At 32.1% G+C, this 25877-nt stretch overlaps 6 protein-coding genes across 10 annotated transcripts in view; 3 read left to right on the top strand and 3 right to left on the bottom strand.

Annotated features, from left to right (window-relative positions):
- The first annotated feature begins 16 nt into the window (after positions 1-16).
- Exo70 (exocyst complex component 7) lies at positions 17-3678 on the top strand. 3 transcript variants are annotated; one of them, XM_066390593.1, is made up of 12 exons: positions 17-155; positions 745-910; positions 979-1178; positions 1231-1345; positions 1403-1626; positions 1675-1834; positions 1895-2088; positions 2139-2318; positions 2376-2610; positions 2661-2877; positions 3238-3471; positions 3519-3678. In XM_066390593.1, the coding sequence occupies exons 1-12, from the start codon at positions 111-113 to the stop codon at positions 3619-3621; spliced, it is 2073 nt and encodes a 690-aa protein (XP_066246690.1). In that variant the 5' UTR covers positions 17-110; the 3' UTR covers positions 3622-3678. The 3 variants fall into 3 exon arrangements, with proteins under 3 accessions (XP_066246690.1, XP_066246692.1, XP_066246689.1); XM_066390595.1 differs by having other exon boundaries at positions 1678-1834; XM_066390592.1 differs by having other exon boundaries at positions 1675-2088.
- LOC136409241 (RING finger protein B-like) lies at positions 3417-4657 on the bottom strand. 2 transcript variants are annotated; one of them, XM_066390622.1, is made up of 4 exons: positions 4521-4657; positions 4176-4469; positions 3902-4105; positions 3417-3847 (listed from the first exon to the last, which is right to left on the bottom strand). In XM_066390622.1, the coding sequence occupies exons 1-4, from the start codon at positions 4549-4551 to the stop codon at positions 3708-3710; spliced, it is 669 nt and encodes a 222-aa protein (XP_066246719.1). In that variant the 5' UTR covers positions 4552-4657; the 3' UTR covers positions 3417-3707. The 2 variants fall into 2 exon arrangements, with proteins under 2 accessions (XP_066246719.1, XP_066246720.1); XM_066390623.1 differs by having other exon boundaries at positions 4176-4445; positions 4521-4654.
- Positions 4658-4964: 307 nt separating this feature from the next.
- On the bottom strand, positions 4965-6863 carry LOC136408855 (RUN and FYVE domain-containing protein 2-like). Of its 2 annotated transcripts, none has more exons than XM_066390042.1 (6): positions 6579-6861; positions 6301-6472; positions 5989-6205; positions 5718-5826; positions 5431-5547; positions 4965-5387 (listed from the first exon to the last, which is right to left on the bottom strand). In XM_066390042.1, the coding sequence occupies exons 1-6, from the start codon at positions 6729-6731 to the stop codon at positions 5115-5117; spliced, it is 1041 nt and encodes a 346-aa protein (XP_066246139.1). In that variant the 5' UTR covers positions 6732-6861; the 3' UTR covers positions 4965-5114. The 2 variants fall into 2 exon arrangements, with proteins under 2 accessions (XP_066246139.1, XP_066246140.1); XM_066390043.1 differs by having other exon boundaries at positions 5227-5394; positions 6579-6863.
- Positions 6864-7329: 466 nt separating this feature from the next.
- LOC136409225 (rab GTPase-binding effector protein 1-like) lies at positions 7330-13664 on the bottom strand. Its single transcript, XM_066390596.1, has 13 exons — positions 13446-13664; positions 13252-13356; positions 12487-12666; positions 12272-12423; positions 11851-11952; positions 11665-11799; positions 11375-11610; positions 11126-11323; positions 10758-10851; positions 8174-8361; positions 7970-8072; positions 7793-7909; positions 7330-7738 (listed from the first exon to the last, which is right to left on the bottom strand). Exons 1-13 carry the CDS (start codon positions 13477-13479, stop codon positions 7466-7468), a joined length of 1917 nt encoding a protein of 638 aa, XP_066246693.1. The 5' UTR covers positions 13480-13664; the 3' UTR covers positions 7330-7465.
- Positions 13665-14046: 382 nt separating this feature from the next.
- S6KL (S6 Kinase Like) overlaps positions 14047-25877 on the top strand; it is a 32842-nt gene continuing 21011 nt past the window's right edge. Inside the window, exons 1-7 of the mRNA XM_066390608.1 lie at positions 14047-14287; positions 14368-14471; positions 18462-18690; positions 18745-18868; positions 19022-19129; positions 20031-20189; positions 23640-23728. Coding sequence (XP_066246705.1) covers positions 14204-14287; positions 14368-14471; positions 18462-18690; positions 18745-18868; positions 19022-19129; positions 20031-20189; positions 23640-23728 — 897 coding nt within the window. The 5' untranslated portion in view covers positions 14047-14203. The remainder of the gene's footprint in view (positions 14288-14367; positions 14472-18461; positions 18691-18744; positions 18869-19021; positions 19130-20030; positions 20190-23639; positions 23729-25877) is intronic.
- Positions 20210-23560, top strand: Atg101 (autophagy-related protein 101). The gene has a single exon (XM_066390624.1). The coding sequence runs from the start codon at positions 20456-20458 to the stop codon at positions 21116-21118; it is 663 nt and encodes a 220-aa protein (XP_066246721.1). The 5' UTR covers positions 20210-20455; the 3' UTR covers positions 21119-23560.

Below are 25877 nucleotides of genomic sequence, written 5' to 3' on the forward strand. Positions count from 1 at the left end.
TAAAATATGTCAAAATAAACAAATTACAATCAAATTTAAAATAGTGTTTTTCTCAAATTATTTATAATTAATGTTTAGAACTTAATAAGGAATTTTGTAGCTATTACAAAATGAACGAAGAACCAGGCTTAGAAATACTGCATAAGCTTGAGAAGGTAAAATTCTGTCCCGTGTTTAATGAATTTAAAACTTACAGAAAATCACACCTATATTAAATAATACACTCTACTTGCCACAATTTTGTTATATGATTTTAAGTTTTCATCAGTTGAAAGTCTAATTAGGAGAACATATTTCAATAACTTGTAATATAATGCGGTCTTATCCCAGGTATTGGGGTAAGTGTACTGGCGCCAGTCCATGAATTGGAGTTACTGACTACGACAATTAGAGCCGTAGTTTAACTGTTTTGACTTTATGTCTATTACCCTCTTAAATATCAGTTTTTCACGTCATGAATTGAATTAATATAAACAACGCAATGCAAATAAAAATCTACAAGCTTCCTAATATGCTTAGTCATTTTAGTGTGTTTCTTTCATAGCATATTTCATCAACACTATCCATAATCAAAACTTTTAATTTTTCCCTACCTAAAAAAACTTGCCTAAAAATTGTTTGATACAGTAGCAAAAGGCCATTATTCATGTGTACAATTTGAAGTAAGATTAATAATATTGAAATTTAATTAAATACATGAAATGTAATAAAATACATACATATTGTATGTATACTAATTTACAGGAACAAACAAATTTATCCCTATTACAAGAACGTTTATCCAAGAGTGCCCAAATTACGAAAGGCATTGGCACCATCTTGAATACCTTTGATCAAAGATTGTCCCGATTAGAGGAAACAATTCTACCAGTATATAATGAAACGGAAAGCCTCCAAAAAGCTCAATACAGTATCCTTTTATTGCTTCTAAATATATTATTACCAGTAGATAGATAAATATTCCTGAAATTGGTCCAGATATTGATTGCACTTTACAATTACTGGACAATGTGATTGGATATTATGAAGTCTCCAGCAATGTAGAGCATGTAATTGAAAAAGGGCCTGGAGAAGGAGGTATTGATTTGGATAAATACATTGACGCTCTTAATCGATTGTATAATGCCCAAAAATATTTTGAAAAAAATATTCCTCAGAGTGTTGAATTAATAAATGTGGTATGTTAATGTTGATAGAACTTACGTTCTAACTGCAAAAGTTATGTTTTAGTCTTCATTCTTCCACAAAGGCAGTGATAAATTAAATGCAGAGTTCAAGATAATTTTAGACAAATATAACACGCCTATACTGCCAGTAGTTTTGCTTGATCTTATTAATTTTGAAGGTAAAATAAAATAATCTCTAGTAATACTTTTTTATTATAATAAAAGATGTATCTTAGAATCCAAAGAAACTAAAGCCCTTCCTAAACAAATACCCCCCGAAGCCAAGGAACAACTGATAAAGATCTCTTCTTGGCTTTTCAGTCATAACAGGGATGAGTTTTTAACAGTTTACGGTAAAACTCGGGGAAATGTTTTACAACGTTCCTTGAATATGTTGCGCAATCACCAAAAGTCTGTTAGTGGAGGTAGCGTACACGGTACCACTAGCTCACCAATGCTGGTAATAAATTATTAGTAGAAATTTAATTTGGGTAGTAAAGGTTTTTAGAAGTCCAAATTTCCAAATCGGCATGAAGCAAAACGACAACACTCCACTAGGAGGCTGCAAGCATTTGAGAGGAAAGCAAATAGAATGTTTCTGAGGGCTTCTCAAACTTTGGAACATTCTACTGGGTTGAATTTGGGAACTAGAAGAGCATCTCATTTAGGTAATGAAAATTGGCAACAATTGTTTAACAAATTCTTTTTAACCTTTTTTTTGCCTGCAGATACTTCCTATAGTGGCGAAGAAGTAGATAACGAACAAGAAATGGAAAACTATTTAATTTGCGTAATAGCCATACATAAACTAATGCAAATCGAACAGCATTTAATGAAAGATATTGTAACCCCAACTCATCGACCTCAAGTTTTTGAGCTTATAGTCAGAGAAGCCATGGATGCTTTAGTGCAAGAAGGAGAAGTAATTTTAACATAATAAAATGTTTGATGAATCAAAAAACATTTTTATAGATCATTGTCACAAGAGCCAAAAAATGTATCCAACGACACGAATTTGGAACTGTTTTAGTGATTTTTCCAATATTCAAACAACTCCGCTCCCTTAAACCTGACTTTGAAAGAACTATTGAGCAGTGTGATTTGATTGTCAAGCAAAAGTTTGAAAGTATTCTATTGATGCTTCAAACCACAGTAATGTGTTTACAATTAATTTACTAAATTATTATTACAACTGTATACTATTTTTAGGGAGCTAAAGCTTTAGAGGATTTCATCGAAAGTCTGAGGTCAGACTCGGTCACTCAACTTCCACCTGATGGCACTGTCCATGAATTGACAAGCAACGTGATTATGTTTCTTGAACACTTGCTCGATTACAGTGACACTATCGGGATTGTATTGGTGCAAGATTTGAATTATGCTAAGCAGCTTGAAAAATTAAAGCCTGCCGATCAGAATAAGGCTTTTATTGGTTTATATATTAGTAAGCTTCTATTTTCATAATATAAATCGCACTGTTGTTGATTTTTGCAGAGAAGGTTCTAGTGCAGTTGAATCATACATTGATAAGTAAAAGTGAACAGTACAGTGACGTGGCTCTTAAAGCCCTTTTTAGGTTGAATAATAATAATTATGTGTTAAAATCATTGCAAAGGAGTAACTTATTGGAACTTTATTTGATTGCTGAACCGAATTGTGAACAGTATTATTTCGCTTCTATACAAGAACATAAAAAGGCATATTCCCAATGGTAAGTAATTTGTTTTGTTATATACCTGAAAATAAAAACCCGATGAACCGGTTTTTATTAATAGCTATTCTGTAATTTCTTCCCATTGTAAGGCTAACTCGATGGCAAAACTTAACAATACTGTAGACATTTTAATTCGATCATAGCCAAACATTGACATTTGCATAACACTTCTTATGCCTAAAAGTGTCAATTCTAAAATTGCTGCACTTATAACAAAAATTATTGTATAATATTCATTAATAAGACACAAATATTTTATTTATTGTTTGTCATTTTACTTTTTTTACTTTGCCAATCTCATTATTAACAAAATTTTCATCCTTGACAATAATGAATTTGTTCTAAAAACATTTTTAGCTGGAATAAATTACTAAATTACATCGAATGCGACGAACCATTTGTCCATGGCGACAAACTAAAGGACAAAGAACGTGCCGTTATAAAAGACAAATTCGCAGGCTTTAACAAAGAAGTTGAAGATATCTCCAAAGTTCAAAGAGGCTATTCTATACCTGATATTGAATTAAGAGAAAGTATTAAGCGAGACAATAAAGAGCTTATTATTCCAAAATATAACGCCTTTTTCAATAGGTAAAAGTAAACGTAATTAAGGGTGTTTTCCTGAAATTGTTTTTTAGGTACGGAGTATTAAACTTCACCAAAAATCCTGAGAAATACATGAAACACAAACCAGATGAAGTGTCTGCGGTCATTGACAGATTTTTTGATGTAGCTGCTTAATGATAAGGGCTCAAATTCTATTATTGTTAGACATTATATTATATTGATATCCATAAATGATACTATTTTCTAAATAAAAATGATTACTAATTAGTACTAGTTGTCATAATTAATGGCCTCAATCTTTTTAAAATAACCCCAATATCCAGCAAATTGTTTCCAATACTCGCTGCTTCTTTCAGTTCCTGGACCTCATCAGAGGAAAGAACCAGACTAGCGTCAAAATCTCAAAACATTTTCAAATATTTAAAAGTCCAAATCTTAAAAAAAAATAACTTACCAACAACAGATTTCTCGTCATGGCTTATTATAAAGTCTATGGATGCCTCTTTTACTTTAATACTAGCTATAAACAATTTATTATTGAAATGCTTCTTAACACTGACTTTAAAATTAAAATTCACAGAGTATTGATGAATTGCTTTGGCAAAATTCCTACTAATTTTTTTTAACTTTTTTTGCTGATCCTTTTTTTCAGCATATCCTGAAAATACATTTAAATGTCAATGTTTTGAATTATGAAACAATTAAAAGATAAATCTCAGAGTACATACCTTTTTCAGTATCAGCCAACATATCTGTTAACTTACATAGTTGGCTCTTATATTCTTCTATATTTGCTTCAGACATTTTTTCTCTTTCCTCAATAATTTTGTGTTTTTGCCAATTTTGTTTGGCCTCAAGGCGCAATTTTAGTATCTGTTGTTCTGACAATTCTTCTGAGATATTACATACTGCCTTTATTGGCTGCAACTCCTTTGCATTTAATAGGTTAATTGAATATTCAAGATCCTTTCGGTTTAAATTTCTTAGTCGTTCTGTATCTTTAAGAAATATTTTGGTCTGATCTGAAGTTTGGAAAGTTCCTACATAATTTGCAACAGCTTTTCTTAACTTACCTAATGGAAAGGTTTCTGTGAGATTGTCCATGTGTCCCTCCTCGTATTATGATAATACAATCTTTAGAATAAATTATTGTCAAATTTAACACTTCTTCAATTAAAGAAAAAAAATTCTTTTGTACTAACAATTTCAATTTCCGTTGACGGTTTATATTTAAAAAATTAACCTCGAATAACGAAATTTATTTGACAAATGACAGAAATAGATAAATACGTAAATATGTATTCGTTTCAACCACAAAAGGATCCGATCAGCAGTCTGTCTCATTCACTCGTTTCGAGGCTAGTGAACGGAATGTGAATCGAATAAACACTCAGAGTACTTGGAATTTATCAATCATTAATGCCCTTCACAAGAATTCATTTGAAAAAAAATAGCGACACTTCATTTTTACAATTTTATTAAAAAAAAAAACATATTGAAAACGTCTAAAAACTTAGCTTAGGTCAATGGCATTTTCAGTGCTTTACTATCCTCGATTTGCCAATTTCTTATGCAAATGAACAGTCTCAAACTTAATTTTAAATTTAACATAACACTGCATTTCCAAAGAAATCAAAACAAAAAATCTTCCCAATTAAACTTTTTTCTCAACCCATAGAATTTGTTTTACTGATAAAAGGAGCTGATATCTTTCCTAATATAGAGTGACATACGTCACAAACCCTGGATGGTCTATTATTGGGGCCTGAAAGTACCACTTTGGTGACACAGTCTGTGCAATATATTTGCCCACAATGTCTGCAATGCTGCTTCATATCAGAGCTGGTTAATACAGTAGCACACAAAGGACATTTGTTAATGTCTTCTTCATGCTCCCATCTGACTTCATGAACTTGTTTACACATTTTTCTGAGTTTGACCTAGAAACTTTATTGCTTGAAGAAATAATTCTCTGAAGCATACCTGCAAAATTTGAGAAAATATAACAGTTTTCTGGTGTTCAGTTTCACTGGTTTTAAGTTGTTCTTGTAGATTTTGGATTTTGGAGCGAAGTTCTTCATTTTCAGCTTTCAGTTTTTCCTATAATAAAAGTTTCGAATATATGCCACATTTAGGAAAATAGCTGTTAAATAATTGAGCCTGGATTCAGCTAAAGATGTTTTTTGTATGTTTTTGCATTCATAAATGGTTTACAGAAATGTCTTTAGCTGAACCCCACTTAAATTGTAACAAGATTGGCATAAGCTTACCATGTCATTTATCAGTAATATTTGTTTGTTTTTTCCTATTGGATTAACACTCTTTATAAAATACTGTTTGTTTTGACTCTCTAGGCTTGTCTTATGAATTTGGCTACTACTGAAATTTTTACCAAAAGAAAAATATTATGGCTTTATTTATTTCTTTATAAAATAGCATATGAGCTATCAGTTATGAGTTAAACTGAAAATATTATAGCTTTCAAAGTTGTTAAAATTAAGAGATAAGCCTGATTTTTAGCAACAATGAATAACCAATAACCTTGGTAATGACAAGACAGGTATGTGTTTGGATTCATCTTGAGTTTCCCCTCCTTGACTATCCAATAGTATAATACTGGAATCAATATTGTAATCCTTATTGTTAACTTTTTCTATCCTCTCATCTTTTTCAATTTTTACAATAATAAAGTCTTGCTCATTTTTCTGTAAAACCTGATGCAATTTCACCCACACCTTTGATGGCTCAGATTGAGGTTCTAGAACAAATCTTAATATAGCAATTTTAAGTATTACATCTTAATTTTTTTTAATTATTGATTTAAGAGTATGTTAATATAATTTTGGATATTACTTAGTTTCTTTTGGAAGCTGTCTTGTTTTTGAGGAGTTAAACCACCCATTACTCTACATTTTTTGCTTGAAGTGTAATGGGTATAATTAAATATAGTAGGTATGGCATGGTCAGCTAATTTGCGAGATCCATCTTGTCTTACTTTCTCCCACATTTCAGGGGCAAAATGCACCTAAAATATTGTACATATTTATTTTTAATAACAGATAATATCTTAAATAGTTGTTTGAATGTTATTATAAAGTATATAATACAAAAAAAGCAATTTTTGAACTTGCCTCACATAAGCAGGCACCTTCAGAAGGTATCCAGTTACCTCTCTTTGTATTAGTAATCCATTGTTGTCTTCTTTTTGGATCTTTTGGAAATTTTCTCATCAAGAAGCCCTTCGCAGAGGAATTTCTGCAACCCAAAGCAGAACATCCACCCATTAAATTCAAATTTTAGGTACAGTTTAGAAATTTAAAGTAAATAAATTAAGTTATGTATATTTAAATCATACAGGAAAAAATAAATAATAGAATCATAGAAAATATTTGGAAAATTTAAATATTACAATATACATAACCAGACTAAATTTGTGGAAAAATGTAAAACGTTCATCGATCAGATGTCTGTCAGCGTAGGTGTTCATTGACTGTTAATTGTCAACTGTTCAGACATAACTTTAAAGACTTCTAACTATTACAATTAAAACAACATTAATTATTTATTTGGTTGGTCAAACTAAATTAAATAATAAATAATTTTTTATTTACGTTAATTTTGTTACAGGACACATGCCATATAGCGGCTTGCTCGACTTAAAAATTATTGCGGCAATACGCGTGCTTAGAACTTCTATTTCTGTCTAATTCATTGTAGAAAAACAAAGATATTTGATTTAACCGACCATTTTACCACTCACAAATATAGGCATCACGATGCCAAAAGGTGAACTTACCATTTGTTCAAAATCCTACGAAATTATGCGCTTTCGAATTTTTATTTCTTTTCATGTGTTTTGCGTTTAAATGAAACACTGCTACATTAAATTAATCAGAACCTTTATTAACTTCTGAGTTCCTTAAATAATAAGCAGTCTAATTATACACAGAATCTGTATAAAGACTTCAATAAAATTTAAACATCACATAACAAAATCTTTTCCTTCAACAAAACAATCTCAGTTCATCGGGGGCTCCTTACTGAAATAAGGAGCCGAACTCTTGACTAGCAGAGTGTGACACACGTCACAGACCTTTGACTGTCTCATATTAGGCCCGGACATGACCACTTTGGACACGCACTTTATGCAGAATATTTGACCGCAGTGTTTACAGTGCTGCTTCACCTTGGAAGTAGTCAATGTAATGCGACAGGAAGGGCATTCTTCAATGTCTTCTTCGTGCTGCCATCGTACTTGGTGGTCCGCTTCGCGGATTTTTTCCAATTGAATCTGAAAGAGTTGATTAAGAGACAGTCACAATTAGTTAATATAATTAAAGTTTACCTGTAAACTTTGAGATAACTTAACAAAATCTCGTTGCACAGTTTCACTGGTTTCAAGCTCTTCTTGCAGGACATGAGCTCTAGTTCTTAACTCTTGAATTTGAGCTTCCAATTTTCTCTAGAATTAAAGTATTAAACGTTTTGTTTTGAGATATGGGTGAATTAAGTCAGAGCTTACCACACTATCTGTTAATTGTGTTATCTGCTCGTCTTTTTCTATCACATTAGCGTTTTTGGCTAAATACTGCTTTTTCTCTCGCTCTAGTCTATCTATTTGCTTTCTAGAATTAATTATCACACAGTACTATTAATCCTAATTGCTTATTTTTTGTCGTACTATGTTATAAACATTCAGATATAATTTTGTATATGCTGTACTTACCGTAATTGTTTAATTTCAAAATCTAGAGATTCTTCTACGACCTTTCTTTCGCGATGATCGTGCTCTAATTGGCTATTTAATAATACGATATTAGACTCAAGATTTATTATTTTTTCTTCGGCTGCCTCTTTACCGACTTTCGCAATAATCAAATCTTGATGATTTTTAAGTACCAACTCATGCAATTCCTAGGAAAAACATAAAATATTATGGTCAATGAATAGATATTATAGTAATATTCTAACAAGTGCAGAAAGTGAGTTAGGAATTATATTTATTCTTATAAAATAAATGTAACATATACTTCAAATTATGTTTGCTAAACAGTAGGTAAGATCCGTCTATACAAAGCCCACATTTGTCATTGCGACATGTTTCTTCGAGTTGAAACGTTCCAAAAAAACGTTTTTTATGAATTATTTTTTCTTTTATGGAATTTTCGTTGCTACTTCTACAATATATTTTAATTGCATGATACATGGTTCAACAAAGTCGACAATGAATGAAGCCTCTTTGTAGAAAAGTTTTAACAGTCACTTTCAGGTAATGAAAGCCGCTGTCTTTCGACTCGTAATTTCGGATGAAAATAAACAATGATTTAAGGATCAAGTACAAGCCTTCGCTGGTTTGCAAGTTTTAATAGTCATTTATATACAGAATGTCCCTGAAATGACTGTACAATGCTTGACCAAAAATTTCTGAACCAAAAATAAAGCACTCTAGACAAACTTACGTATGTATATATCATTCAACTCTTGAAGTTGTTAAGTTTTTAACAGAATAAGACAAAATGTTAAGGTTGATAGTGGCTTTATCTTTATTACATACATATAATATATAACCTGAACTAATTTGAACATGACGTATTTGATATCATATCAAAATCTAAATTAGTATTGTTCTCGAAAAATTTCAGCCTTTATTTTCGATCAAATTCTCTTGGTAATAGGAAATGTACTTTTTATTCTATCGGGGTATGTTTGCATAATGAAACAATTGCTTTGAATTCGCAACTTTTCTTCCATTTAAGTAAATCTGGAAACATCGTATGTATCATTTCCAAGACCGAACAGCTGTACCTTTTTCAAAAGGCAGGTAGTAATTTTTTTGTACGTTTTCGTACCAGTATCGCTTCGTAAATGATTCACTCGAATGTTAGTGCGACAATCAGCCAGACGTTCGTGGGCACGCTGCACTAATAATCGGGTTTTCTTTCGTTTGAACAACTAATGATCTACGCCGTTAGTATATCTATGGTTTAGTGAGTAAAAGTGGAAGTTGCTGACTTGATTCTGGCTTACCTTTTTGGCGATCGAGAGTGAGTTCTGATTGTTACTTCTTGTGGCTCAAAGTTAAATTTTGTCAGATCAATGAGAATGACGTAATTAAAATTGTAGTTGACAGTCGAAATTATTTGCAATTTTGGCTTGTTTGAAAGGTATTTAAAACCAGCTTTAAATATAGCCGAAAAAAGATATAGCCGCTTGATTTGCTGCAAAAATTTTAAAAACTTTTTCGAGAACTAATATTTTTTTTTGTGGTTCAGGTCTCAACTGTGTACGTCTCTGCTTCGAGTCGAAATTAATTCCAAAACTTAAACCATTTTGAAGATTTTTTTTCACGAATTAATATTGATTTGTTTTCAGGAATGAATAGTGATTTTTTTTCAGGAAGCAAACTTTTTTTTTACAGAAATTAATTTTGAATTTCTTACAGGTCTAATATTGAATTTTTTATAGGAATTAATATTAAATTTTTTACAGGAATTAATATTAAATTTTTCAGCAACTAATATTAAATTTTTTACAGAAATTTATATTGATTTTTTTTGTGTTTCAGGTTTCAACTGTACTTTGAGTGGAAATGAATTCTAACTGTTTGAAAGCCTAAACTTTCACTGTTTCAAAGATATTTTTTTGGTCTGTTAAAATTTAACACACCGAAACATATACATATACGCTGTATATTATTTCGTTTCGCTTATCATTACCATGGTTAGACCAAAGGGTTGTACGCTCGCAAAAAAAGGGTGAAAAGTTATTTGAAAGATTGTTGAAACCTAAGGAACTGTTTAAATAAGACGACGCGATTGCCACATTGATTTGGATTTAATAAGCCACAGGTCTTAACGTTCTGGATTCAGGTTTTAATAATCGCACCACACGTTTTAAGTAATAAAAATAAAATTAGTCATTCATACAAGAGGTAACAAAAATACAAACTATTATTTATGAATCACGTGCCATTGTTAATATTTTTACGTATTAAAAAAATCCCGCTGGCGTCAAAACATGCTAATTTATGTAGTAAACCTTAATTCCAAAATTGATGAAAATCGATAAAAGCGTTTAGCAATTATTTCTAAAAAAACGATATTAATTTGAGAACATTGGCACCCTGTAGCGGCAAACAAAGCAACATGGGATGTAGATAAGTTTGCCTAGAATGCCTTATTTTTGTTTAAGGAATTTTTAGTCAAGCTTTGTACAGTCATTTCAACTTTTCTGTGTAAGAAAACAAGGCTCTGCATCTGTAATTTCAGACGCAAAATCCCTGAATATCATTTGTTTAGTCAAAAACTCACCTCTACAGTATCAGGTAAATTAATAACTTCACTTTGCAGCTGTTGTGAATGAATGGTGTATTTGCCCAGGAGGTTTTCATTCTCAGTTTGTAGCCTAAAATATACAACTCAATTAAAAATCAAACAAGTATTAAATTACACAAAATAAATCACAACAATTTTAATTAAAATAGAGTTGTTATTATTTTGTTTTAATCAAATAGGAATTGAAATACTACATGCACGTCTTGTATAAATTCATCTGCTACCTAATGTCAATGTTAGATGTTGTATCGTAATAGTAAATGGCTTAATCAATGCTCTACGTTTACTGTTCACTGCTGATTGTGAGTTTTTGTTAGTGATCGTTTATTAAAAATAGAACTCACCTTCCTAATTCCTGGTGAATCCTCTCTCGATCTTTCGTTAATCTGATCAATTCACTTCTCATCTCTTTAGCTGTCTCTGAAAAATATTGTTGCAGTTCCTTTAAATCTTGCTCAGTACAATCCGTGGCCCTGGTAAGTTCCGCGACTTGTTGCTTGTTTTCTTCCCTTTTTTCATTCCATCTTTCTTCCATCTCCTTCCTGAAAAAATTATGTAATAACGCCAACTTTATTAAAACCACTTACGCTAACCTGAATCCTATTTCCTTCATTAAATCCTCCTTATGCCTTTCTGCTGCTTTTTCAGCCTCACGGACCTTCTTCATGAATTCACTAACATTTTGTTGCTCTTTAACTAGCTCGGCCTCATAGTTACTGCACATATCACACGATTGATTATCATTTTTACCGATTTCGAAGGACGTATTGGTGGATGTGGTGTTTTGCAGATTAGTTTTCTCCGGGGTTTGATTCTCAACTTTTAAACTCTAAAAAACAAATTTCCTTGCCGTTCGTTAAAAATTTTAAGCGCCTTTATTTACTTCGTTTGATGTATGCCCGCATTCTCGACATTTTTGAAGCTGCTCGTCAGTGGAGCGCAACTTCTCCTTTAATGCTTTTATTTGGTCCTCCAAAGGATCCACTAAAGACCTTAATAATTCAACATCTTCTTGTGACTAAAATGTTTAAAACTTTAGAGTCGTAGATTTCTAATATTGTTATAATACTTTTTCTGGCTTCTCTTCTTGGGAGCCTCCAAAGGCATCAAGTTTTTTAGCTATACCTTTAGTTAATGCGTTAATAACTGCACTAGGTGCCAAACTATGCTCCTAGAAAATCAAGTAAATTAAAACATAATCAGTTAATAAAAATATGATCTGACCTTTTTAAATTTCACTCTAAGATTATGATCAAAGTATCTACTAAACATTTTACAGAAGAAACACCTTGGTAGTGTAAAAAATGGTAGTTAACTGAAATAATTATACTTTTGATGCCCATATGTTTGAAGCAACAGCTCAGATAATGTGCAAATTACCTGATAAGCAAAACTGCTTAAAATGGAACATAAACCATTGGAATTCTAATAAATTATGAGGTCAGGCAACAAAAAATAAACAAAAAGGAATAATATTTATTTAATCTAACCTGATTGGAGGACTGCTGTTGTTGCTGTTGAAACTGACTATTTTGAAACTTTAGATGTTCGATTTCTTTTTGTGTATACTGTATGTACCTTTGCAATCTTTGCAAATCCTGATCATATATAGTTCTTGAAGAGGAGGATTCCTCCATAGTTTCTATCATACAAAAATTGATTTTACTTAAATCATAAAATGGCATATAATATATATGATACTGACCATGAATTAACCTTTGAAGGGATGCTATTTCTTCCTCAGCTTTACGTTTTTCCAATTCATAATCTGATTCTCTCATACTATCCACAACTAGTTGGCTTTTAAGATCATCTAATTCATTTTTTAATGTCTTAACCTGCTCTATTAGCAATTTATTTTCTTCATTTCTTCTTGACAGTTCAGCTACCAAGAAGAAAATACATTACATTAATTTTGGTTGAAACTTACATAGTAGATTTTTTGGAAAAGAGAATCTTTGAAAACATCTTTAAAATAGTGTTGCTGCAAATTGATTATTTGGAATCAGTTAATTAGTGAAAAAATAAATAATAAAGGAAATTTAATCAAAAGGGTTCATGAATAATTTTAGTATACAGAAATTTGTAACAGTAGGAAAAATAATAATGGGTATTTACACCAATCAACTTGACAAGAGTTTATCTTCAAACTTGGTTTATTGGTCAAATTCTTTAACTTGCAGTTTCTCTTTGGATTTCTTTCATTTTTATTAATTTTAACAACACATTAACAATCAAGCAGTAAATACTTGAAAGGTTGAATTATAAGTACTTATAAGACCACATATGTGATAGTATTAGTAATTGCCCCTTTGACCATGAAAACCTTATATTTATCACCTAAACTGAACTAAAAAACTTAAAAGTTAGCAAACAGGTTTTTAGAATTTTAAGTGAGCACAATTCCCTCCTTAATTTGTGACAAATAAGTATACTAAATTATACATTGTGATTAAGTAAATGCCCTCACCTTCTTTCTGCAAAAAGAGCTCCTTCATTTTCGCCCTTTGACTGTCGAACTCCTCCCTTGTTTTCTTGTTCTCATACTCGAGCAGCTCTACTTGTTTATAGGGGTCTAAAATACAAACGTTTTATAAATAAACCGATCAATATATTTTTATAAAGGCAAATAAAAAATTGTTAAGCAATTTTAAAGGGCCTCACCTTTCTCATTCTGTTGCACCTCAGTTTGATCCATTTCTGTGCAATATGGGAGCTGTTTTCTATAATAGACAACAAGTTGGGACAACAAAGTCGTCAATGAATTAAATGTAGCATCTCGTAAGTTTTTAATGAATATAATTATTAATAATTAATTTGCATTAATTACTTTTTATTTTTAATAATTTTTTATAACCTCTATTGTGTTAAAACCACATACTGTCAGCTGCCTGTCAACCAAAGAACCTGTCGAATAGAATTTACACTTTTTACAGCTAAGTACACTCCAAACTGAGATGAAAAAATTGAAATTACCAGAATTGAAGATATAAATAATGTTGATGCTCTATGTACTAAGAACACAGTAAAATTAAACTCATAGTTTTAAATAGATAAAATTATTAATCATAACATTGGACATTGAAAATATTTTATGTACATTGTCTACACAAAGGAAAAACCAGACAAGTCATGTCAATATCATCAAAACATCATTTCCCTCTTCAAATAATATTTAACAAATGACTATATAATCTATCTTTGTTGTGAATGAGGACTTGCTATATTTCTCCAGAGAAAAAACTAAAAGAACCGTATCGCTTAGTTCAATCCATTCGTCTGAAAAGTAAATACCCATCAAACAAAAGTCAAAAGAAAAGTTTCAACAAAAGATTTCTACCTGGAAGTTTAATTAGGGGTCAGTGAAATGTTTGTGTTTTGTGGAAAAAGGGACAGTTTCGCATTGAGAAAGGCATCTTTCTATGGGCAATAAAAGCACTAGGGACTCCGCACTCAGTGATCGAACGGATAGTGTTTTGCCCAGCCGTCGAAATCACTCGCAGAAGGTAAGGCGAAATTCCAGCTAACCTTTTCGTTTGTTGTGGTACTGCGTCATTCTATTCTAATCTTTTCGTGCTTTTTGCAGATAACTTCGAATCCCAACAATAATTTGAGGAGCTTTTTAAGAGTTGAAAGTCAACAGTCCACATACAGTGTATCCAAACTATGGTCCAGAATATCTAGAAGAAGGTGAGTAAATTTAAACAAGCACAAGCTTGTTCTTGTTTGTGTTCAACAAAATGGTGAATTAAGTGATACCAATGGAGATAGTTGGCATCTCATGTTACATGCATACACATAACATGCTTTTAGTTGCTGATTAACTCTTTTATTATTCAAGTAAATGTCTAATCTTTAGTTTTCAAATAAATGTTATTAATTGTTTGGTAAACGCAGTTGACCAAAGCCTGGATTAAACCCTTTTAAGGCCTTTATAAGAGATCCTGTCTGGGATCGTTTACCCTTTTAATAATTTAGGTCAAATACTGAAAAAAGTCCAGATAACTTTATAGGCACTTTCCATAGAAACGCTGAAATAAAATTTGCATTGGCTAATTCTTGGGTTTTTATGTAAATACCTCTTACTAACATTACTTTGACCCATCAGAACTTACTTGCCAAAAGCCAATATATATCAATAAATGGTACCAACAAGAAACTGACTTAGCCTGTCTATAAAAGTTTATGATCTTCCTATCTATATAGGAACAATTGGAGCTCCCAAAGACCAGTTTCAAGCCTTTATTATCTCTTTTCAATTCAGTTTACCTCTTCAGTTAATTGCATTTAGGTGAGAAATGTCAGGTAAATGGCATTGGGTTAGGGACTACAGATAATACTTACTATATCACCCTCTACTTCCCTTTGCTGAAACTTCACAAGTTGTGGAGAACCCTAAAAGTGATCCACAACAGTAAATAAATTAATAAGTGCACTTTAACAAATATATTGAACTATTAAAAGTCACTTTCATTAAATAAGATCAACAGGATACTCAAAAACCTCTGAGACAAGTATACTATTTTCCTATCTACAAGATTTTTTGGTATGAACCATAACAATTTTAATGGAATATATTTCACTTTTTTTTATATGAACTGCCGACAGCTGTCGTTACCCATGGAGTTGTCATGGGAATAGTATTAAAAATGCAGACTGTAACTAAAATCACATTCATGTTTTCTTTGATGAATGGTTTGAATTAATTTTTAAAGAATGTTTCTGACACTACCTACTACATAGGTATTGTCAACATATGAAAACCATTACTTGAACTACTTTCATAAATTATGATCTGTTAAGGGATTTTGGCACGTTAAAATACCTATGGCTCAAATTAAAAGAAATCACCCTCTATGTATAATTAACTGTAGTTCTGAAGACCAATTTTGAGCATTATCAGTTTTGTTCATATCATGTTACATATGTGATATGTGTCACTATTTTAACAGGAATTGTTTAATAAAAGTCAATTAAGCCACTCTGGCATTATTGATGCATTTTTGAACTTGATGTTTTGTTCTTTTGTGATTATTGTAGTACCACATTGTAATTGACATTACTTACTTCCATGTTGGTTTCCACAGAAATTTTGGAATAAAATCTGGGTATTGGTTATATTCTTGGTTTTTACAGCTATTGTTTTCAAGTTAAAGTTCATAGCACATTAATAATTTGGCCATAAATGTGCTGATTTCCTATGGAAACCAAGAGAGTGTTCAATGCATGCCATTTACATCACTGTTTCCATAAAACTTAATTTCTGGTCAGTTTGTCAGCATATTAGTAATTTGGCCATTATGTGAGATATAAGGTTATTGTTATTTTCAGTCTGCTATTGTTCAGTTGCCCTACTTCAAGATTTTCAAGAAATCAAAAAGAATGAATGAATTCACTTTTCCTTTATTGTATTTGAATTTCGATGTTCTGGAGAGTTTTTATAGTGTCATGTATAAAGGTAGATACTTACCTATTGAGTCATCCATTGCAGTTCGGGTTTTAAATAAGGTCTAGATAAGATCTTTAAATCATCCTGCATCTGTCTAATCTATATTTGTCCCAAACCTTTATTGACTGAAAATTGTAGATTTCAGTTGTACTTAGTAATAAAATCAAGCGTTTTAAAGCAGACAATGCCTGTGCATGTTAATATATACAAGAATTTCTCATTTTTTTTGCTATATTGTGTACCTACCTCTTCCTGACGTAAAAATCAGCACACTTTCTCTACTTAGCAATTTTTTTAGCCTGCTTTTCAGGAAGTGTAAAAATTATGTCAGCTCTTATCTCTATCATGAATTGGCATAAATATATCTGTGCTTCAAATTATTAAGGTCATGTTTAATCTCCTATCTTTAGCATGTCTGAATTATATGTTTATAATTTGCTATCTTTATATCCACAATATTGGTAGTGAGGAAAGTGCTACTTCCAAGAAAGGGTGCAAGTAGTTCTCCGCCAGAAAATTGATTAGTTAGTTCGGGTTAGTCCAGATTAACTCCCGATATAAGTGTCTATATATATCCCGAAGTTATACGATCAATGTATGATATATTAATTAGAAATACGGGAGTGAAATATTCTATTGAGGAGTGATAATAAATTGATTTGTAAGATGTTTTAGCAAATATTTAAAATTTTTCTTTCTAAGTGGTTGATTTTTATCTTTTAGACACAACAAGAGTTAAAAGTGATTAGTAAAAATTAATAGAATTTAGACTCAACAACACTCAATAATACATTCGCATTTTATTTTCGTTTTTCCAGCCGTGTTTTTGAAATTAAGAATCTTCTGACCTCCCCCTTAAAAGCAGTTTCTATTATCATGACCTCTGGAAATTATTTCAACATTCATCATTATACAAAGGTTAGAACAAGGTGTTAAAAAAAAAGATCCCCTGTGGACTTCTCATAAATTGAGTGAAATTACGAAGGAAATCTTATTGCAACGTTTACTGAAAATACCTATATCTTCTTTTCTTGTATATTTTGGATTTTGAGAGGTAAAAACAACATCTAGCTTATTTCATAGGAAGCAGCTATTCCAGCAAAAAATGCTACATTGGGCATGAAGGACAACTAGATATTTTCTGATGTTTCAGCCAATAGAGAGTGTTTAACAGTTAAATCCAAGCTTAACACATTGGACATTTTTAACGAAAGATTTTACTTACATTCGAAACCCAACAACAAATGCCATTATTATAGTCGACTAACATAATTCAATAATGTTTCGGCGGGTTCAAGGCCGGTCCAATGACTCCAAATTTACGACTTGATTTTGATAGACGTACAGTTCCTATTGTTCAAAGCCCTATCTAATTCAAGATCTAATACTCAACTTTGTTACGGACGTCACACTTTGTAAATTACACGAATTCTATGAAGATTCGCATTTAATTCGTATTCATAATGCTTAATCAAGAAGTGCTTTGTCTTATAATCTCTCAGCATAGTGTCGCTCGCTATTAAAATTAACAATGTAGTATTAGATTGATTGTTATTTGGGGTGAAAATAGGAAAAAGCTTAGACTTTATTACATTATTTGTGAACATTTAATTAAGTAGACACTTGAAGTGTGACTCGGTAGTTCGCTACAACGCAAAAAGCGTTTGTGCAAAATGAATATATTTAAAAGTTCATTGTAATTAATAGAATTTGGTTATGCACTTGTCCACACGTGGAGTACTTCACGTCAAGATAAAAGCTGTGTTTATATGTTTACGTGATATGTTATGAGAAATACTGGTATGAACGTATGCGTGTAGGATTATGGGAAAATTTGGGATTTCACGTGTTGTTATTTTTACGGCTGCGTCATATGAAAGTGCACTCACCCTCTCTTCCGCTCTGCCAGCAAACCTGAACGCATACATGTCTTAATAATCTAAAGTAATTATCGCAATGGTAATTGCAATTTATTTCGTACTTATTAAATGGCGGCCCCATTATGCCGTATGAGCGTACTGCCAAGGAAAATTATTGGAGTTATTTATATGTTGCCTTGAGCAAATCCCAGATGAATCGAACTTTTCCTGCTTATTTATTTTCCATGAAACATTTCAGTTATATGTTTATGTACGATTCAAGGAGATTTGTGTTTATTTTATTTCGGTGTTATATTAAGTGGTCGTAGACTTTTGCTGGAACAATGTTAGTGATAGTGCTTCTATTTTCAGGTGGAAAGAATCAACTTTGACCCTCCCCTACCAGTCGTGCAAAACTGCTTGGCCGGTAACACAACGTGAATCCCTTTTTTTGCCCGCGTTTCCAGTCGAAGTTCGTCATAAAAATTCCAATTACGAGAAGTTACCAGAAATAAGTAGGGGAGCTTTTGGAAAGATTTACAGGATTTTGGATTTGGAAAAGAACGAAATATTTGCTTTAAAAGTTCTTTCCAAGTCAAAGGTCAGCAAACTCGCTCGAGTAAACTTAAACAAAAATTAAAACTTTGCTTTGCAGATAGTAGAAAACGACTTAATTAATCAAGTCACTCAAGAAGTACAAATTCAGCGTGCTTGTGGCCATCATCCCTTCATAGCCAAGTGTCCGTCAAACTGGCAAAGTCCTAAGCACTTATACATAGGTAAGCATCACGAAGTTCTTGACCTTGTCAACTGAAAATTTCAGATTGGACGACCTAAAGCACGTTTTATAGTGAATACGCGTCGCTGTGAATAATAAACATGTAATTAGCGTTAAAATTGTGAATGATGTTTATAGAGTTTTTACGTTACAGCTACCGAGTATATCGAAGGCGGGGAGCTTTGGGAATTGTTGGACCATATTGGTGCTCTGCCTGTAGAAGTTGTACAGTTGTATGTTGCGCAGATAGCACTGGCGATAGGTAAGAAAAAAATGGTTTTAATGCGTTGAATGTTTGTTTAGGAATAGCAGAAAATCAGCTTTGATTTGATTTCTGGGACGCGTATGAAATATGTTTTCAATAACTACACCCCATTATTTCAAACAATATCTAGATATTACAGGATAATTAATCTATATTTTTAAGATTTATTTTTGGTGTCCAGTTATTTAAAAACAATTTAAAACCTTAAGGAAAAAAATTCAAAAACATTTGGAGATGTTTTTGGGGTACTGCATCGTGGGAATCTGGCGTGAAACTCTGTAACCTAAGTAAAAAGAAACACTTGTAACATCACACACTTTCCGTTGATAAAATTTAGACAAATAAATACAAATTCGTCATTGCAAAAATTCAATATACATTCTTTTCCTTACTTGTGTTACAAAGTTCTAAATCGGGTTCCACATCGTTAGGTCGTTAGGTCTGATTTTACTTTGTTCACGAAAAATCACATTAACTATGTTATAATCACGTATTAGATTAAATTTTTCTCTTTTATAAAAAATAGAACTTTATTCCCTATGTATCATACATACATTCAACTTAGACGATGGTATTACAACACATAACTTGGGAGAAAAGTGTTGCTTTTATTCTAGTTGGTTTATGATCATCATTGGTTACGTTCTATTTGTTCAACTAACATCTGCTTTGCTCTTTGCTATAAACAGAACATTGATAGCAGAAAAAATTAGATGCATATCTTTGGAGGAATGTGCTTTGTATTTTCTAAAATATTGATACCCTCTACTTCACTTTACACTTTAAATTATTTGAGGGAGTAAAAGTAGTACTTTCCTCCCTATCTGTATGAATAACTATTTACCCCTCCTTCATTCATCTTTTCAATTGACTATATTGGCAAATATCAATTTTTCAGATTTCCTTCATAACGCTGGTGTAATCTACAGAGATCTAAAACCGGAAAACATCCTCCTAGACGCAGATGCTAACGTTAGAGTAATCGATTTCGGTCTCTCCAAGTGGTTACCTCTCGGTCGCACCACCAGAACTGTATGTGGAACGCCCAAATACATGGGTATGACCTACTGATTTTCTTTCCCCTCTATTCTAGATAGTACCGTAACTGTTTTCCCTAAATGTAAAGGCTAGTAACTCGTCATCGTCGAGTTAAAACAGTTCATTGTCGCAGCTAGTGAGAGTAAAACCAAAAAATCATACACAAAAAGAGTTATTTCAGAATTTTTTACTACTCAGGTTTATCTGTGATTATCGTGTGATATAAGCTATTTTGCCGCTTGTTTTTTTAAAATATCGCTTGTTATACGAGATAAATAACTAGAAATGAACGCTCGATCTCAAGTTTTCGAACTCACCTTAGAAGGTAGACAGGCAGATGAGGCTGTCGCCAGCATATTTCACACAATCCTCTTTCATAGATGTTTAGGTAAATTTATGTATACTAATGAGAGCAGTTACTCGGTTAGCACTGTGGGCTTTACGGATGTTGACTGCGATTTCATCGATTTAACATATGTGTGTTGTTCGTCGAATACTCTCAATCGACACGTGAAGCAGGAGATTAGCAATTTCTCCGAGCAACTTCGGAGTAACGAATCCAGCGGCACGGGGCAGATTTCCCTGGAGTTTTTCCAACGCAAACCTAGCAGATATCTGTTCATTCAGCGTGAATGTATACCATGGGAAGTGTGGACAGTGCGTCTTCAACTTATAACTCTGGAAAACGAGGTTGAGCGGCAACTCTGTCGTGAAAGGGTTGGAGACCATCTTACCGACAAAATCTTGTATATTACCGACGTGATGAACAGGCATGAGTATTTGCCGAAATTACCGTCCAGGACTGAAGTGGATGAGGTGTTCGATTCGTCTTATCCAGACGTGCAGCCGTATTTGTTTAAAATGAATTATTCCATTTCCGGACCTTCAAGCGCGCCCACTGTAGGATCGACCATGAGGAAGTTTATCAGGGAGAGTCTTAATTTGTAAGAGGGTATTACAAGGCTGGACATAAAGGGTGGTGTTTGTGTGAAATGCGTAGTTGTTCATCATAAACTAGAAACCCACCCTATATTTTCCCATCTTGAAGAACAATTGTACAATGACAGGTTTGAATCCAAGAAAAAATCCGAAAAGTTCATAATTTTTATGCATATTTTATATCTTTGAAATCTCACGTCGCTTCTCCAATGATCACTAAAATGAAATATAGAATTTTTCCGGGTTTTGCATGTTAGAGAGAAAATGTTCGGGGCATTCCCCCACAGTGTCTATTTCTAGCCGAATAAAAGACATATTTGAAAAACAGCTTAAGTAAATATTTTTCCAAATGTGTCTACGGTTCTACATATTCATAATCGTTGTGATAATCGTAATTTCCATACGTCACTCCCTTGTTGCTAGTCCATTGCGTTTTCCTGCCCATATGAATCACCATGTTACTTAACTAGATTTTTTTACTTATAAATTGCGTAGGAATTGTAAGTTTGAAGTTTGAGTAGGAATTATTGAGATGCAGTCCAATTTAGGGATTCGATTTATCAAGCATTTGGTTTTTGATAAAATTATTCCTTTGGTCTAAACATAGCATCATCCAGGTATGTCTGAAAGTATTATTGTTTAGTCAGAGATATTAGGTAATTTAGATTAGGTTTGCGTATGATCTGTTTCGTTTTTTAATTTTTATTTTTTCCTATAATCATCACGTTTTTGCTCGTTTACCCTATGTTTCAATCGATTTTAGGATTGTAATTCTTAGTCTAGGATTCTTTGATTTATTGGTTATAATAGTAAGATCGTTAGGGTTGTTGAGGTGGTTTTTTCGTTGTAGATGTAGGAACGGGTACTTAAGAATGGTAAATTTGTTTAATCAATGTTTGTATGTTTTCTAATATATTATAACCAGTAAATCCTCAAAAATTAACCGTTTGTTAAGTGTTTTTTGTTAGTATTGATTTGCATAGTTTAGGTGCTGAGATTTGCGGTAGTAACGAAAAACGTCTTAAATATTCCAAATTCAGAAGCACTTTAAATCCTAGGGTTTTTTTTAAATTATTTACATTTGGAATTTTTAGCGTTTACACAGAAGTAGGTATAATGAATATGAAGTAAGTATATATAATTACAAAATTAATTTTATTATTCTATATTCCTTTTATTTACTGCTGCGTAAACCTTAAAAAACCCAAATTGTTTCTTTCAAAAATCTTCTATTCAATGCAAATTTTTTGCCGCAAATCTCAAATTAACTTCAATGTAGATTTCAGTATATTAGTTTAGAATGTAGCTTATACGTATTTTCGTTAGTTCTGAGTACTCATGCTCTAAAATTTCTCCATTTTCTTATCTTTTATTAACTGACATTCGAAATAATTTATATAAATAATTATTTATGTTCCCATTATTAAACATTAAATTCTAGTGTTAGTATTTATATTTTTTACACGATGATTATTTATTTACTTTAACAATCGCAGGTGTGTTTGATTTTCCAAGTGTTTGAGCGAATTTCCCATACTGAGGACTCGTGTGAAACATGCCGAACCTTCACTAATTCGACCATGTAAAATCGCTTTGAGGTTGATTATTCCTGCTCCTCATGGGTAGCAGCTTAGTAGTTTCCAATTATTATTACTACTATATCCACGAAGACTTAATACACCTAAATTAAGCATAAGAGCAACCCGTAACATAAGCGGTATTTTAAAGTTAATTCTCTTGAGTAAACTACTTTAGTGTAATGTGATTTTTCCAATGTAAAAGTATATGTAAGGCACGTTCTTAAGCAAGTAATACACGAATTTTTAAAAGTAACCTTAGCTAAGGTACGTAAAGTTGTATGGTTTTTACGCGTATATTTTATAGTGCAATATACCCTGAGTGTTGTTGCGATATATAACGCTATAGTGAGCTAAATAATTTAAAAAGCCATATTTATTTGGTAGAGGATCTTACATAAGAGTACAAGTGAGTTTTGTTTCGACAAGTACAGGAAGTGTGACACTTTTAATATTTCAATGAACTCTGCTGCTTAAGCTTGCTCCAAATAACTGCATGTTTGAACCAAACTTGCCTGAGTAAATTTTCGAAATGAGTGTGTTCAGAAAGAGCTTTATTAATGAATTAGAGTTATTTGGAGTTGACGTTACACTATTAAATACACCATCAAGTTCAAATAAACCCTGAAACGTTAGTGATGTAATTTCTTTCAATTTTTTACAAAGTATGTGTAAAGATATAATTATTATTGCTACAGAATTAAATACACATAATTTATAATTACAATAATAAAAACACGTAGCCTGTGTAAATATGTCTCTGTAAATATCTTTATTGTAAATACTTGTGAATAGTTATAGTGATTCGATTTATTAGTAGTTATGTGATTTTTATAAAAAAATTGATATGAGAAATAAATAAATCTTATTTATGCTTTTGCGTATTTCTTAAAAAGTGATAGTGGTGTGAAGTTTAGTGATAAAATATTACAGGTAAGTTGTTTTTGTTTCAGCTCCGGAAATTTTGCAAATGCAGCCGTACGGACACTCAGTGGACTGGTGGAGTTTAGGGGTTATCGCTTGCTTGATGTTGACTTGCAAAGTAAGTAGGGCTAATTATTTACTTAAAAAGGAGGTTAAAACTTAAGCGTTATTGCCCAAATTAAGAGATTTGTGTTTTTCCACCAAGTTTTATGTGGAATCAATCAAATCAAAAGAGTTGAACTTCTAAGTTAGATGAACCAACTTACATTTATCTTAGCTATCAATAATTTATCTCCATAGTGAGACTGCACCTGTAATAACTCTTAGTTGCACTTTCCTCGTCTCTTCGAATTAAATTCTTCATTTCCTTTCCCACTGGCACCACACTGACCGTCTGATGACCGATCAATCTTCATAAAAAAATCTGCATCGGACACAAACAGCGGTACTTACATGCAGCATCTTCAATAGGGCCATTTTCAGAGACGCATTTTGCTTTTTTTTCTTTATTGGTAGGTACAGTGTGTGCAGAGAAGGACTTGAGAACATTTTAAAACCAATAGAGGTTTTCTTGAATTACTTTTGAAATAAATTTTGACTATAAGATTAACATTAAAATTCTACTGTTTTTTCTTTTTCTATTCGTCCGGATTTTGGTATTTTGGTGAACGAAAATGTAGTGAAATTTACGGTGATGCCAAACCTGGACGGCCATTGCCCTTTCGACGATTTGCATAATTTTTATGAGCCATCAAAGTGGAAAGTATTACGATAAGTTATTTTTAAATCGTAATTTATGCATTAATTTTTTGTTCAGATATTTTCAATTCTAAATTCGTAGAACGATCGATGAATTCCAAACTTTAAGTCATTCTTAAAGACCGTTTATCCGCCAAATTGTCTACATAAACAAACTGTTCTTGTTTTAGAGAAATTTAATTCGCTTTTTCTTCTATAGATAATCTTCAACATCTTTAAATAATTTAATTATTGTAGTTATAGTAATGTGTAGTTATAATTACTGTCATATGTGGATGACACGTAAAAGATTTGGGAAAATTTGGAATATACAACAGAAATAACGCTTATCTTTGGGTTTAAATCCTAACCGTATAAATTTCTCCGCCACTGGCAAAGTACCAGCAGGATGGACTAACCTTGCAGCATTCCACAGGACGCTGACTCTTCTCGATCTTAAAAGTGAGATAGAGCCTATATCTACCGGATGATGTCCGAGCTTATTTAATATTTATTTAATTATTCTTTAATGGTCAAACAAATTTGCTTAATGTCTGCAGAGTCGGAGATGGTTATAAATAACGAACACAACCATAAGGTCCCACAAAATCGTTGATTAACGATCGGAGATGTATAATAGAGCCTTATACGGCCTAATAACCATTTGGCTGTAGGTTTACGTTGTCAGGTTATATGCGTCCGGTGGTTCGATATTGGATTTTGTGCTGTTTTGATGGAAAGTGTAAAAAACGTATTGAAAAGTTAAGAAATTAAAAAAAAGGCGTTTTGTTACATAATTCCGAGATATACGTTAAATAAGCTTATGGTTTACTTACCATCAATTTATTTTTTGCTGTTTTCCAAAGTTTTGTCTACGTTTCGATAATTTTTGGAATAGTCGTTCTTAAAAAGAGGGATGTAATATCTCATTTAGTGAGGACCGAACTCAAATTGGTTTTCAATGCACCTGGACTTCAGTTGAGGTAATTAACAACAAACGACTTTTAAAACTCCAAGGAGTCTTTAAAGTTTAAAATATTCTCAAAGTGCTCTTTGAACTTCTTAGAATTTGTAAATTGTGAGTGAAAGGGTGTTTCCCTTAGATTCAAATCTGTATGTTAAATTAAATTGACCCTATTTTTTCAAGTAAATGACCTGATTTATCCAAAAAAATCTTACCGTAGAATTGAAATCAATCGATATAAGCGAAAAGTACCATCTTAAAAAAATAAAAACTCTCCTAAAAATTAGGGTTTTCACTATTCTCGGGACTTAACGTCTCAATACCTCAGGAATCTATGATTTATATTACCTTACAAATACCTCTCAATGAGCTCTACAAGTATACATAAACTGAATTACAATAACTCTTAATTTTTAAAATACTATATTCATATACGATAAATATTTTAGCAATTTTTAAGATTTCTCAAATTGAAAGTTCAGGTTAGTGGTCCATTTACATTTTCAAAGCCCAAGAGTCTCATTTGAGGTAGAGTCCACATAGGAAGCAAATGTATTGTTTGATA

Source organism: Euwallacea similis, chromosome 5 (assembly GCF_039881205.1).
Source record: "Euwallacea similis isolate ESF13 chromosome 5, ESF131.1, whole genome shotgun sequence".
NCBI lineage: Eukaryota > Metazoa > Arthropoda > Insecta > Coleoptera > Curculionidae > Euwallacea > Euwallacea similis.